The following is a 16,122-nucleotide window of genomic DNA, read 5'->3' on the forward strand; positions in this document are numbered from 1 at the left end:
GAGCATGCGATTACCGGTCAACAATGATTGAATAATATGTGGGGTTTAACGTCCCTAAACCACCATATGATTATGAAAGACACCGTAGTGGAGGCCTCCGGAAATTTCGACCACCTGGGGTTCTTTAACGTGCACCCAAATCTGAGCACATGGGCCTAGAGCATTTTCGCCTCCATCGAAAACGCAGTCGCCGCAGCTGGGATTCGATCCCGCGATCTCCAGGTTAGCAGCAGAGTACCTTAGCCACTAGAACACCGCAGCGAGGCGCGATCAACAATTTCAGCCTCGATAATTTGGTAAAGCTAAATAAGGTGTACTTACTTTGCGGGCAAGATGCTTGAAGTCCTCGGTGCTTTGAATTCGCCCCAGCTTGCAATCTGGTTTGCGGAAAGGGTTCAGACAGTGCACAATGTGGGAAGAGATCTTGGAACGAAACAATTCTTTGATCTTTTTGGCCACTTCTGAAGTGTCAGCAGCCACTGTCACAGCTTTCTTCTTGCTCTGCAGACAGAAAGTCATCAATGTAACTCTCATACACATACAGGCCTTATGCCAAACACACCACCACGTACATGCCACTCTACAAACGCATCTAATGCTTGATGTATTGCAATCACATTTTTTGCGTACAATGCAGAAACGGGACCATTGACAACCAAAGAAAAATGCGTTATGATACAAGCAATACGGAACAAAGCCCAATTTGTTGGGTAGTTCACACAATAATGGGCAACGGACTGTGTCCACTCCTTTACGTTAAATAGACCTTTTCATGTCTTTGGCACCATTTCTGTTTACTGTTCAAATAGTGCAATTGCTATTGGCATGCCCACTTCTGACACTGACATGTTGTATTTTTCCATAAAGCACACATGCAAGCACACCCAAGACCATTGCACTTCATAGCACTAACTTGCTCCACTGAAAAAATGGTTCTGCATATGACCAGAAAAACTTTCCCAGGCCCTCAATTCATAAAAAAATAACAATACGAAAGCAGACAAGGTTTCCCAGTATACACAAGGCGTGTTTGTGTTCCGCTTGTGCAAATTTTCAACAGCCTTTCAAGCAGAGCAAGGTATGCAACCGTTTATACATTGTAGCTACAACATGGCTATACAGTCAAGTCCTCACCATTAGAAGTTGCTTAATTAGAATTTATCGGTTAATTAGAAGTCAACAAGTAGTCTAATAAATTTTGTACGCACGCCAATAGAAAGACATGCTTGATACTTTAGAAGTTATTTTCAAGTCGACAACCTTGAGGCAACAGCAATTTTTCAATAAAACAGGGACTTTTTTATGAACCAAGATCGCGTACCAAGACCGCCAAGACAGCTGTCCGATCACGCTGTTGTCACCATCCCCACTGCCCGCAGCACCACGGTTCACGAAGTGGCCATATTAATTAGTAAACGCCAGGGCATTGCAGCGATTGCATCAGCTAATTAGGTCTGGCGTTGTGATGTGTTGAGTCATTCAGCCGCACGCTGGGTTGTAGTCTGGTTGAAGTTAGAACAGCGCGACCGGACGCTGGCGGAGCAGAATGCTCAAACACACACACAGCGCTGTGTGTATGTTTGCGTGTCATGCTCCATCCCTGCCAGTTGTGCTGTTCAAACATAGCCTGATAAATCAACTAGCCTATCAGCGCACTGTGGGTTGATTTCGCACGTGCTTTGACAGCCGATTTTGAGTGTTATGGTGGCGACGTTTGATAATGGTGACTCGCAGCCCCAACTGAACACTTGACCTGGCGACGCAAGTTGTAAGCCTTGAAAGAAGTTGACTAGGGTGGCACCGCCAAGCAAGACATTGCATGAAAGTACAGCGTTACCTAACACGTTCTCGAACTTCAAGTGCAAACAGGTGACCTCCAGGACAATCGTTTTGGGGCCATTATTGTTGACGTCCATTTTAAAAAATTCGTCGCAGTGACAGCAACATCGATACATGCGGTCCACTAACGAACAGAAAAATTGTGCACATGGTTCGGCGAGTGGACGACGACATACAAACAAACCGCCACCAAAGACTACAGATGTTGCTGCGGGTCTTCCTCTTGCACTGCGATTTTTATGTTTTGTTGAAGAGGACAATGCTGAAGAAGCACTTCGACATGTGAAGCGCTTGGAAAACTTGCTAATAGCAGCCAGGTTCGGCAAGAAAAAATGAAAGACTATTTTCTTAGAGAACTGTCATGTTTGAAGCAATAAAAGTGCAATTTTTTGTGCAATTTTTAATTGGAAGTTCGTTTAATTCAAAGTTTATTGCGGTTCCCGTGAGCTTTATATTAACGGGCGGGAGTCAACTGTACTAACAGAGAATCCTACTGCGGCTAGACTTACTTGAGAACCAACTCCCATAAAAATACTACAAGCAAACATTTGTTACATGTTATCTTAAGTCCTGGCATTACGGCTGGCTTAATTATTGTGTTATCGTGACACACCATAGTTATTTCTTTCTTTTCCCCCTTTATCTTGCAATATATGTTAACAATACTTCTGTCAAGTAAGACCACTCAGTAGCCTACAGGATGATTCAAACTGGCACTGGAAGCAATAGTGTTACCAAATAGATGATGATGGCAGTAATGAAAGTGCAGCATGATTGGTGATAACAATTTATCACATGAATAAAATTAAACATAGGCACCTACAATATTATAACCCCTTAGAATAAGCAATGGGCAACAACCATACACTAGTGTGCTGCTGCACATGTGGCATAATGTAGCTGTTTCGCTTTTACAACCTCAAACACGATTCGACAATAAGACGCCGTCGTGCGAGGCTCTGAAAATTCGGACTGCCTAGGTTTTTTTTTAACATGCACCTGAATAAGCACAGGGGCATTTTGCCTATATCGAAATGTGGCTGCAACCGCTGGGGATGCGATCCCGCGACTATTGAGTCCACAATCAAGCACTATAACCAAAAGACCACCTGGATGCACATGTCCCCATGCAGTGATGCCAACGTGCTGTCAGAAATCAACATACTGGCACATAAAAAGGCTGAAATTTGAGAGGAAGTAGCCAGAGTCATGGAGTCCCATTATTTTTCCAAGCCAATGACTATCTACGTCTGTTACCGGTCCCAGATGACTAAGCGATTGTAGTCTTAGATATGGGTGATTCGCTATGCCGCTATCAGGACTGTCCCAATATAGTATAACCTCGTTACAACGAATTGCTTACAACAAACATTCCAATAATGCATACCCATTGGAGGCATTATGCCGAACTTCCTATTTGTTCCATTGGTTAAAGTTTGTTTACTACAGATTCTGGTACACGGACACTTGAATATAATTGACTAAAATGTGACCCCTGCAAGGTGGTCAGGACTTTTCTACCACGAATATCTCAAACTCAATAACTTCCGGCTTCAAACACCGTGCGCTTGGCATACTTTCAGGACTGGAAAACCGTGTCGCGGATATTGAAGTACGGAAGGCCGCCGATCTCCGGTCTGATCATCAGCAATGCCTTACAGCGACAGAATATCTGCGCACAGCATGCTTCTCCTTGCGTTCAGGAGCACTGGCACGCGACATAGTTAGCCGCTGGCATCACAGCTCCAACGGACCGCTGTGCGGCGAGCTTTGCCGGTGGGTCCACTGCCGATGCGCAAAATGCCAATCCACGGTTCTGACGACGCGATTCGTTGCTTGCGATGAAGCACCGTACGGCATCATCGCCTTTGCATGTCCGCTAGAGTGATAGCCTTGCCCGTAAGCTTTAGCGTGGAGTTAGGCCTAGGCCTAGCCACAACTTTGAAGCAGAAAGCTCGGTTGCGATGTGCATGGCCGCGGTGCCTGATGTTTCAAAGTACATGGTGCTCGATCGCGAATACAAAAAGTTGTCTCGCAGTGCCTTTGGCCACAAGGTCCGAAGTGCTGATAGCAGTACCTCCAATAGGAGATCAACGTTCGCCACTGTAATCTGATTACTGCAATTCTGCTTGCAGCTGCTTCAAATAAAGCGTAATTGTATTCTAAATTATCATCGACCTGCGAACACAGAATGAGTGCAACAACATCACTAAGTAGCACAATTTTCGACAGCCATGACGTCGCGACCCACAAGCAGCAAACGACGCTTTCCCGGAGGGAACATAGGACCAATGGCAAGGCGTGCTTGAGCAACACAGCAGAAGAAGCCAATGGGAGACCTCAAAATGAATTTCATACATCTGCCTTTTGTGAGCTTGTATCTGAAAAGTGGAGCTAATTGCTCTTCACGAAATACTTCTAAGTTGAGCCTGAAATGGTGGCACCCAGTAGTGTCGCTACAGAGCCGTAGCGGATAGGGAGCCTTCAAACGTGCGCATCTCGGCACGCAGACGCGTACATGAAGTAGTTCCTCGTAGCGGAGCTATAATTCTTTGAAAAACGCTTTTAATACTTCTGCAGTACATACTTTGGAATCGGATAGAAAAAGGGCCACAAACACTAAAAACATGATATTGAAAAAGTAAACTTTTTATGCTCCCATTGAGAATAAATGTTTACGACTGGTGATTCTCTCTGGCTACAAGAGATCCATTCAATGTTTACATAAAGCCTGTTGTAACAGTAGTTGGATTTTACATACTTCTTTTACAACAGACCAAAATCATCTTCACTATGGAGGTCTGTTGTAACGAGGTTATACTGTACCACCATCGTTGTCATGCTGTCATTGTTGCTGTGCTGCCATCATCATTACTGAGCCACCGTTGCCAATAAATTGCCATTGGTGTGCCACCAACTAATAAAAGAATGCAGCTGGCCTGTTTTTCGGTTCACAATAAAAGCTAAGCCTGTTAGAAGGGAGCTCAAAACTCTCGTAGTTCACACACAGTGCTTTAGTTTCCCAATACACACCAGCTACAACAGCCACTTCAAGGGGTCCTTACTTACTTCTGACTCCTATCAGAAGAGTTTTATACATATCTAAAGCTAAACACACAGCAGTTCTTGACACCCAAGACACAAGGCAGCTTGACAAGTGCCAGCAATGTACTCAGATTTAACCCAAGCTTGAACAATAACCAAAAATAAGGAGCATGCAAAGTGCGTAAAAAAGAGCTTGTACTAAAGTAGCGCGTGCGCTAGGTACTAACCGATCTCTTCGCCCTTGAGCTGCCTACTGTGCTGTTCACCTGAGGGGCAATACACATGCAGGAAGGAAAAGGCATAAGCAATCAGCAAAACAAAAGGCAAAGGAAAAAGAACTGACAGACGCAACAAAAATTAACTAAGTCTCGATGCCACGCGTGCAGACACACAAAATTTAGTTAATACACATGTGATAAAAACGCATGCACTGTTTTAATGATGCCAATTCACAGCCAGGAAGCTACCAGAACAATACCTCAAAACACAGCATCGAGCAACAGTAGTGAAAGAAACAGGTAGTACTATTCAAGGACTTGGTGTTGGGACATGGCTGGAGGCATGTCCTAACACCAGTTGCAGGCCGTAATATTTTGTCACCAGTTTTCAGAACTGTTACTTAACACCCGACTAGCAATGCTAACCACGTATGACCAAAACATTTGTGGCCAACTAAAATCGACGTGCAAAAAAATTGAAATCAATGAAAATTCATCTTGCAGGCTTATCAAACCTAGTAATTCAGAATTGATAGAAATAAATACAGTTCACTGTGGAACAAATTGATGGACAATAAAGCTCTATTGAGTAAAATGCACAGTCATACACAATTTAAAACAAACGCGACACAACTGTTCTAAAAGAAAGTAAAATGCCTCGGGTTCTAAGATAGTGTTGCCGTTTACTGGAATTTTTCTTTTTTACACTGCTGGACAGGATGCAACCCAAGAACACTGGCCAGATGGTCCCCGTTATGCCAGAGGTATACCCCACCACCACCCATGTTGAGTGATTACAAGGAGCCTTCTGGCGGTTCGATTTGAGAAGAGCAAGCCTGCAGAATGGCTAGTGATGCCGCACACATGAAATCAATTCGAATGCTTGGGTTTGTTTTTATGATCATGATCCATATTTCCAAACAGAAGCGACAGATGGGGACTCCTGCTAAAAGTGAACTACTAAGCAGGCGTGTACTGCTAGCCACAGTAAAGTCTTGGATATCAAATTTAATTATTCCTCTTTGAAGCTAAGACGCATGATTGACAAACCTTTGGTTCATCATAGGTTGGGGTTTCTAGCTCCATGTCCTCCTCATTTTCATCCCAAACAGGAGGGTCCCATTGCGTTTCTCTGCAAAGAAATGTACTTTAACACACATATCACACCCTATCACGAAGCTACCACCACAGTCAGCATTCATAGCACATTCATCCAATGCTAAATACAGTTGGACCCTAATATAGCAAACGTTACAGTATCACACACTTTTTCATATAGACATTAAAATTTTGTGTGATAGTTTTGATACAGCAAAATTTTGACAAGGGCCAAAATGAACTTGGATAAACCTTTCTTTCAAGACAGGACCATAACCAAGGGAGGTGCCCTAGGGGCACGCAAATTTTGAAAGGGGGTGTTTTACCGAATATTAGTAATAAAAATAGCTGTTTTTCTAAATTACAATATTTACTCGCATAAGCTTTAGGCATAAGACAGCTCGCGGGATTTGATCCCACGACCTGGCGGAATCAAACTTGGGTCCTCTCAATCGTGAGTATGAGGCGCTAACCACTAAGACACCGAGGAGAACGTCCTTCCACGTTCAAACGGCAGGCTATTTATATCTACCGCTTACCACAGCTCACAAGCTTCTTCAGGAGAATTATCGTATTTTTAGCATTACCAGCAAGATGGCGCAATGAGCACGCGTCACCACATCACGCTGCGGCACGTGCTCCGATCTCCCACGCATACTTTGCCCCACTTAGAGGAGGGGAGCAATGCTCCCTCGTGCGCCCTTATCTCGTGGTAAGGAGGGGGGGAGGATCATACGTCTTGGCTGGCCTGGAACAATTCTGTTTTAGTTACCGGGCACACTAAGGCCACTGCAATCAATGTAGTCTCCGTTTGCGAAAAGCAGGCGCTTTTCAGACACAGCGAAGTAACAACTGAAACACTTATTCACGTGCATCTATACCTGTGAGTACGTTTCGTACGTCATTTGTGCGTGAGAAACGCGCGGCACGTTTGGATCTGCTTTCCATTCTGCGCATGACCTTCCAATTTGTTGTTATCGCGCTCATTGCTTTGCCTTTGTGGCAGAGCTGCAACTTTTATTTCTTTGCATTACCACAAATTTTGCTCATCCCGAAAAGTTTTCATAAAATTTATCCCGCATGATAAGTGCATTCTTAACTTTGCTGCGGTTTTTCAAGAAAAAAAAAGTGTGTTCGTTATGCGAGTAAATATGGTACTATCAGTATGCTCCTTTTCTTGTCATAAAAACGACAATCCAGCGGGTGCACGTACTCCTCTAACAGCTGAACTGTCATCCAGGTTTTTTAGTTGTGTTTGTAAACAAAGTCGAATGGCAGCTGAGCGCCTTTGAAGCACTGCGGGTTTTCATACATGCCAATCACCATCAGTGGCAGCTTCTCACTACCGATCATATTTACGCCAAAAGCAACCAATATTCGATTTTCGGCATGTTTCCCGCTGGTGCGCTTCTTGTTTTGGAATGCCAATGTCCTATTCGGAAGCAGGCAATAGGAAAGTGCCGACTCATCAAAATTGAAAATGTCGACGGCATTGCAGGCTATAAGGACGTGCAAATCGGTGTCCTGCCATTCGAACGCCTTCTTTGTCGGTCGCAGCAGCCTCACCGGGGAAGTCCAGCTGATCTGCAAAAGTTTTTGCTTTTTTCAGTCAAAAGGAGTCCACTAACCAGCAGGCCTTTCAAATAAGCAGGGCCCTTTCCACTTAGGGATAAGCAGTCTCTGTGATGCGAAATCTCTTCAAATTGCTGCTTGTGCCGCCCGTCAACTTTATGTGAGCACTCTATATTCCGCACACAGTCATAAGAGGCAAGTTCTTTTCGTGGGCTACCGCAGATTTCTTGGCCCCATTTTAAGGGGGGGCGCGGCAAGTAAAGTGCCGATTTTGGTCAAAATATGCGATTTTCTGATTTATTTTTTTTCGTAATCTTCAGACCTTCAACTTCCTTGTTCTAAAATATTACAGCGAAACGTGCGCTACAAATCCCGCAAATAGTGTTTTTGCCGAGGCTAGTCGCCAAAAAGTGCGAAAAAAAAGCCCCTGAAACGGTGTTGTTCACGCCGCACAAACGCGCCAAGTTGTTGACCGTGGGCCGCCATTTTGGTAGCTTTGGAAAGAGGAGAAAGCCGGCTTCCCGATGGTCGCGGTCTCGTATTTCGCCGAGTGAAAATAAAAGCGCGAGGAGCAAGTAAAAAAACGAAAACGAAGAACGGCAATTGGCTGCGCGGGTCACGTGGTAGCAGGCGCGACCTCTTACTGGTCAAAGCTGCGCCGCGCACCTTGGCAACCTTGGAAGCGCGAGCGCATCTGCGGCCGCCGTGTCGAGAATCATCCGGCGTGCGCTTCGTTTTTTGCCAGTTTGCTGTTTTTGTGATAGTTCGCGTGCTTTTTTTTACCAAGCTTTGTTACATCGGTGGTCTCTTCTGAGTGCTTGCTCATACTGCGGTGCTATGTTGCCGCAAAAAAAGTTCCGGAGCGTCCACAAGTACGGAAAGCTTGGAACAAAGGGCAGACGACTGCGGCTGCCGTCCCAGTCGCAGTTCCGGACGGAGCATGCTCTTCGAGCGTCACGGAGCCTCTACTCAGACCCTTCGCTGATTGTTGTGAGGCCGAGAGTGTGGAAGGTGCCACATCGTCGTATGTCAGACCGCCGGATGCCGTCGACCGTGATGGACGCTCTCGCGAACCCGATTGCGGTGGCACCGCGTCGGCAGCCGTTGCAACTCCGGGCGTGCGCGCGTCGAACATTCTATCGCGAGTTTCGGCCCAGATTCCGAGCAGTGAAGAAATCGCGCAGCGGGCGCAGACAAGGCGGGATGTTTTGGATGCCGTAGCATCGAAGTCCGCTTCAAAGCGGAAGCTCGAGCTTCTGAACGAAGGCTGCGACGAAAATGACGGCGGTAAGGACTCCACATTCTTCATTGTAAATAAGAAGATGCTGAACGGTCTGCTTTCGTCAGTAAAGTGCAACAAGTGCGACGAAGGGTCGATACGCCTCGAGACTACGCACTGCCTTGGACTCGCGGCGAGGATGGAACTTTTTTGTGACAATTGTGGCAGAGTGAACAGTGCGTGGTCGTCCCCGAGGTGCTCCGGGCAACAAAAAACGAACCCCTTTGAGGTAAACGTGCGTGCTTTGAGGGCTGTGCAGTCAGTTGGCAGAAAACAATCTGCCATAAATGACATTTTTTCTGCGATGGACATTTCGCATCGAGCACTGCACCACAAGTCCTACCAGAGACTGCAAAGGAAGTACAGCCACCCTGCCACCACATCAGCTGCCACCCGCATTGAAGCAGAAAGTGCACAGAAGGTGCATGACATTTACAAGGACCTAGGAGGAGTGCCAGGCAACATTGACGTCATTTACGACGGCACGTGGATGACGAGGGGGCACAGAAGTCATATTGGCGTGGGCTGTGTAATCGAGCTGTACACAGGCTTGGTCTTGGACCACTGTGTCCTGTCCAACTACTGCCTAGGCTGTGCTGTTGGCCCCAAGCCTGGTGACGACAACTATGAGGAGTGGCTTGAGAAACACAAGCCACAGTGCCAAAAGAACACCGATGCTAATGCAGGCCAAATGGAAGTAGAAGCAGCTAGGATCATGTTTGAAAGATCGTTTACCAAGTACAAGCTTCGATACATCAATGTGCTCTGCGACGGTGACAGCCGTACGTACCTTGCCCTCACGCAAGACAAGGTGTATGGCTACATGGTGATTAAGAAACAGGAGTGTGTGAACCATGTGAAAAAAAGAATGGGCACTTCCTTGCGCAACCTTCTTGATGAGCACAAATCCAAAGGCCGAGGACTGAGCATGGGTGGCAAAGGCCGGCTGACGCAGGGCCTGATAAAGAAGTTGACGAATTATTATGGCTGGGCCATTAAGAGCCACCCCAACGATGTTCCTGGCATGGAGAGGGCCATCATGGCCACTTATTACCATGTAACATCCACAGACCAGGATCCACACCACAACCTGTGCCCAAGTGGGACTGACTCCTGGTGCCCACACAATCAGGCATTGGCCAAGGGAGAGCCGCTGCCGCCTCACAAACATAAACTGCCCCCTCACGTGCGAGTGGCACTGCTGCCAATCTACAAGCGCCTCTCAAACAAAGAGCTCCTTGAAAGGTGTGCGCAGGGAAAAACCCAGAACGCTGTGGAGAGTATGAACAGCCTCATTTGGTCACTCCAGTCCAAGAGCCAGTTCGCCTCCCTTCGAAGTGTGGAAAGTGCAGTTGCAGATGCAGTCTGCCGTTTCAATGGTGGCTGCAAGAGTGCGCTGCAAGAGATCACTGCTCAACTGGGCTTCAATCCAGGACACTGCTCTTTGCGGCGAGCAGCCGAAAAAGATGCCAAAAGGGTAAAGAGGGCTCAAAAAGCGCATTGTTCCACGACAAAGAAGCGCAAAACTGGGTTGCGCTCTACAGAGGCCAAGGCCACAGCATCTCAGGATTACTGCCCAGGAGGATTCTGAGTGTTTTAGCCATGTTGTGAACTTCCAAACAAGAGTGAACTTTCAAAGTCAGTTTTCTCAACTCTTGATTTTCGCCTATGTGCCTTCTCTAGAACATCTGTCATTTTCTAACAAAGACTGATAGAGTCGTTCCGTTTTTTGCACTAGGCTCAGGAGGCCTTTAGCAGTGCAATAAAGCTTTATCTCTCTTCTTACTCATCATTTAAAATTTTTAGAACACATTTTATAATTACTGCGATGTGTGCGCAAAACAACATCCATGTTTTGGAAATTTTATTTATGGTTACAAGAACTAGAAAAATCAACTAATAGCTTCTTTGCACAAGTTGATGCTTTGGGAACATAATAATATGAAAAAATAATTTCATTTAGCAATAATTATCTCTTTAAGTGTGAAGAGCATTAATTAGTATAATTATGCTTGTAACTCAAAAACTACAAGAGGTATTTGAAAACGGTTTTCATATTTGGAATCCTCACAATCATCCACATACACACACCAAATTTCATCACAAACAGTACATTAATAAAAAAATTAGTTTTACTTGCCACGTCCCCCCTTAAATGGCGTGAATGATTTCAAGTTTTTATTTCACACTCAAGATATGGTACTTCGGCATAATATGCAGTCTTCGTGTGCAAAATCAATCGCGCCCCTCGTGCACAACACAACAAGAATCAAAACGAAACATGACACACCGCACGCAAAGAACGTAGGTAACATAACACCACCACACCGCCGCCACGATCAACACTGTAGAAAAGTGAGGAAAGACCGAATAAAAAAACATGCTCAGCCAGGCTCAGTGCTGTTGAGCCGTTACAATACTACTTGGCTTGGAAAGCGACAGCAAATTCGCACCCCTGACCGGAACAGTGACCGAGAGTTCCTGGTTTACCAAGAACCGATCTTGAAGGCCATGCTTTTGTACAGAGCGATTGGCAACAGCCGTACATGCAGAAATAACACCAACGTGGCCAAGTTTTTACGTCACTATCGCTGGCTGTTGTAGTCTGATCGTCAAAGCTAGTGTGTCGAACGTATGCGCGCAAAAAATTTTGCCGATTTTTTACCTGTGCATGGATAACGAGATTGAAAACAGTACGTACTAACTACCGGTATATATAATGCCACAAGCGACTACGGCTTAAGCGGTCAGCCAATACATGGGATTCAATGGGGACTGAGCGAGGGATTCTTCCAGACTACGTATAAACCGCAGTTACAGATTAAGCGGGTACATATTAAAGAGGTTTGAATGTACTGTAGCCAAAAGGTGAAATTTTTGGAAAGTTGACCCTGCATAATAGGCGCACCCTGAACTTGGAGCCGGATTTCCTAGAAACAAAGTGCACCTATTATGCAAGTAAATACAGTTAAACTTTGATAGAACGAAATTGATCAATTCCCCAAAAAATTACTTATAAAGAGGATTTCGTCATATGCAGGTTCAGTACGAAAATACAGAAAATAAACGGGCAAACTAAACAAAAGGCGGACTGAAGACAGAGCCAACCGAAAACACTTAGTTTACAGTAAAACACTGCATTATCATTTCGATAGCAATTATATAGACACTCTCGGCAGGTGTTTGCCGTCGCCGCCATGTTTTGTAACAAGTCCAAATTGATAACATGCCCCCGCGCATCGTAACTTTCACGAGTGGATAAAAGCGCACGAGCGGTGCTGAAGCAGAGATAAAATGAGTCGGCCCATCGCTATCATTTGGAAAGTGCATAACATAACATTTCCCACGTGTTAGAACTGCCGTCAGATCCTTAAACAGAAAATAAACCACCTGTCTCGAGCGAGCATGAAACAACATGGGGAGGGGGTATCGCTCGAGTAGCAATAATGAACATGGGCCGTCGTGATCGCTGGCGCGCTTGCCATCACGGCAAACATCACTGCATTTTAACCGCGAAGGGACTGTAAAAAGAGCACTTCTCCCTGTAGCAGCTGTATTTGCTCACATCAGTGTTTTGTAGGAATTCCGCGATATCAGATCTAAAAGAGTTGGCTGCCAGCCTTACTTTTTATAACATTGCAATTTGTTGCTATCACGTTCATTGCATTGCATTCATTGCACTGTCGTATTGCCAGAAATAATCGGCTAATTGCAAAAGCTACCAGCCTGCGAACTCACGGCGCGCCGCATGACGGAAGTGTGCGAGTCGACCTCCGAAGATCCGACGTCACCGTGGTTTCCGAGTTTCCATCAGCGCCTAATACGACATCCCTTTGGTGCTGACCACACAGTTGTTCGAAATTAAAAAAAGCCCATTCCACCGCAAGGGCGAAGCAATGAATGCGATAGTAACAACTTGGAATGTAACGCTGAGAAAGGCAAGCAGATTGAAACGTGCAGCGTGCTGCTCACGCACAAATGACGCATGAAAACAACATACACAGGATGAGAGCAAACTAACAACGTTTACCGCTCAACACTTAACATGCTGTTTAAACAAAAAATGAGGGCCCCAATCGTTACTTCGCTGTGCTTGGAAAGTGCACTCTTTTCCCTAATGGCGCCTACCCAGTGAGCAAAGTGATCTTTGTGAGCTTGGAAACTAAACGCAATCGTTCCGGCTAAAGCCGAAGGCGCGCAATTCTCCCCGCCGAAGGGTAAGCGCATGCGCACAAGCATCTAACTACCCCCCCCCCCCCACTCATTTCATTCGCGGGGCAAAGTATGCGTGGAAGATGAGCGCACGTCGTGACGAGCAAACTAAAAGCGTGGAATTGCCAAAACAGTAGTTTTTTTTTTGTTTGTTTGCAGTGAAGGGGTGAGGGGGCACACCTGTACATGTGCCCATGGCGGCAACGCCGGCTTGTGGGGTGCAGGTCGGCCTGCCCACGTCGCGCTCACCCACCCGTGCGCAATAACGACGGGGCAGCCGCGGAAGATACATGCTCGTACCAAAATGCCAAAATGCGGAGCGAAATTCCTAGATTGCCTCTGAGAAAAATTCATTATATCAAGGTTGTCTACCGTTGTTACCTTGTTACATAGAGGTCGCAAATACATGTGGTTCTGTGAAGCAATGGTGGAGAATATAATAACTTCGTTATATCGAGGAATTCGTTATAATCAGGTTTAACTGTACAGTATCCAAGGTCTAAAACAAATGCCACCCCCCCCCCCCCCCCCAAAAAAAAAAAGCATATGGGCTTGCTTCAGGACACCTATCAGACACCTCAACATGCTACCAGCCCATCAAAGCCGGTATCATTAGAAATGAGAGATTTAATTTCCAAAGCTTGCTTGTGAGGAGGCTTTCAGCCACACCAACTTTCCTTTCCCTATTTGTGACAGAGTACACCTACATGAAGAAGTCTTGAAGAATGAAGAAGTACTATTTTGGGAAGAAGTACTACATGAAGAAGTACTATTTTTGGGAAGGTCTAGACAGTATATTAAGACAGTTCCTTTTTTGGTTCCAATGAAGATCATATCAATGGAATGAGCCTTTACGTGCATAAATTTCCAAAATGCTTTGAAAACAGCTAGTGCTGCAACAGCTCACCTGGTGAGTGCGTGGTAGTAGTAAACGTTTCCCTCTTCATCCTTGGCAGTCTTCCAGTGGGGAGGCAGTCGGCCATCCTTCTTGCTTGGGGCGTGGATCTGAGGTGGTGGACTGCAGATACGGCCAGATGATGCTTCTCTGTCGAGCTCTATTGGCTGCTCCTGTTGCCAAACACAAGAAATAAAGTTCTCAAACTTATTTACTATTTTTTTCCAGCAACTTGACAGTTCTGAATTCCCTTGCCTACTGCACTGTGTGCACGTGTGTGTAAGCTGTTATGTTCTCCGCTGTGCTTGGTATTGATGATAAAAATACAGTCGAATCACGATAATTCGAACACGAAGGGGCCCGAAAATATATTCGAATTAAAAGAAGTTCGAATTAATGAAAGCTAAATAAACGGAGGGCTCTCCATGGAGTGGCGCATGTGCATTGAGCTAACATACGAGGGGGAAGTTTCAGAAGACTTACATTTACTCACAAATCACAGGACATTCGTTATTAATTGAAGTAATCGGTGATGCGTGTCTGCACACGCTTGTCTTGCAGCGAGTCAATCGATTTCACACGCAGCTTGCAAAGCATTTCTATTTCGGCTTCAGCATTCTCCTGGCAAGAGAAGTTGCGCGCGGAAATGTCTAGCGCCGACACTTTTTAAAAACGACGACAATGACTGCGTAGCGGAGCCTCCTGCTTTCCGCTACGCAGCCCCAGCACGGCGAGCACATGACGAGAAAGGAGGAGCTTCTCCACGCGAAGAGAAGCAGATCGGCATTTGAGAAAAAACCAACACTCCACGGCAGCTTTTTTTTTTCTCTCTCTCTTCGCACGCGTCGTTGAAAGGAAAATGGTTACGTGGCAGAGACGGGAAAGGGTGAAGCTTGGCACCGGCACGTGAGAGACCCCCCCCCAAGGCGCAGAGCCGTGCTCTTGCAAGGGGCAATGGCTGCAGAAGATAGCGCCTTTTTCCTTTCCTTCAACCACACATTCATTTAACGCAGCGACAACTTTCTTTTTTTTTTTCTCTCTCTCTTCACGCGCGGCTTTGGATGAAGAAGGGTCTTTACGTGGCAGGGACGGAAAAGCGAGAAGTGCGACACGGGTGCGTTGCAGATCGCCGTTTGAGAGAGAGCAAACATTCCACCGCAGCCTTTTCTTTTCTTCGCGGGCAGCATTGAGGTGTCGCAGGTGCCGCTGCGGGATTGGGCGGGGTGCTGAGCGCATTTTCGGAGCACGGTTTGTTCGAATTAATTGTCGGAAGTGCTTGGGCATTCGAATTACCGGGAGTTTTCGCTTATTGGAATACACATAGCTTTGACGGGACCTCATCGCGAGTTCGAATTAACCAGTAGTTGGAATTAAGCGAGTTCGAATAGGTAAATGAGATTTATTTGGGGTTTGATGTTTCAAAATCACAACCTGACAAGGTATAATGTTGTGAGGGCCTTCAGATTAGCTTTTCTAGCACATTTTGCAACCACATGAATGTGCCCATGGCAGCCAAAGCTTAACCCCCCTCCCAAAAAACCTAATTACTGCTGCACCTATAATACCTAACGAGCATTGTGCGTGTATTTGTAACATACCAGAGGCTGCTCAGAGGGCAAGGCTTGTGCAACCGGGGGCAAGTAGTAAACTTGTGGATGCATGCCCTGTGCAGTACCAGCAGCCACACCAGAACCCACAGAGCCGTAGCCGGGGCCATATCCAGGGGCCATTGGTTGCGGATTGGCTGGATACACGGCGCCTGGAGCCATGGCCGGTGCACCTTCCGTTGTTGCCGCCCCTGGAGTCACCACAGTGAAAGGTGCAGCAACTGGAGCCTGCTGCAATGAGGTACACCCCGGATCAATTGCCACAAACCTCTCATGTGTACATAAGCCACAAGACGAGACAATAAGGCGGAGCGACAATGCTACCTTCAAGCTTGCTGTACTCTAAAAAAAAAGGGA

The 16,122-nt window shown here is 46.1% G+C and overlaps 1 protein-coding gene across 7 annotated transcripts in view; it reads right to left on the bottom strand.

Annotated features, from left to right (window-relative positions):
- LOC142763602 (uncharacterized) overlaps positions 1–16,122 on the bottom strand; it is a 122,345-nt gene that overhangs the window by 2,080 nt on the left and 104,143 nt on the right. For 5 of the 7 annotated variants that reach the window (XM_075865154.1, XM_075865153.1, XM_075865155.1 and 2 more), the window contains 5 exons: positions 15,757–15,996; positions 14,171–14,331; positions 6,153–6,234; positions 5,112–5,150; positions 322–501 (listed from right to left, as the gene is read on the bottom strand). In XM_075865154.1, the coding sequence (XP_075721269.1) occupies positions 322–501; positions 5,112–5,150; positions 6,153–6,234; positions 14,171–14,331; positions 15,757–15,996 (702 nt within the window). The remainder of the gene's footprint in view (positions 1–321; positions 502–5,111; positions 5,151–6,152; positions 6,235–14,170; positions 14,332–15,756; positions 15,997–16,122) is intronic. The other 2 variants (XM_075865151.1, XM_075865152.1) reach the window with 2 other exon arrangements.

This window comes from Rhipicephalus microplus, chromosome 1, assembly GCF_043290135.1.
Source record: "Rhipicephalus microplus isolate Deutch F79 chromosome 1, USDA_Rmic, whole genome shotgun sequence".
In the NCBI taxonomy this organism is placed as follows: domain Eukaryota; kingdom Metazoa; phylum Arthropoda; class Arachnida; order Ixodida; family Ixodidae; genus Rhipicephalus; species Rhipicephalus microplus.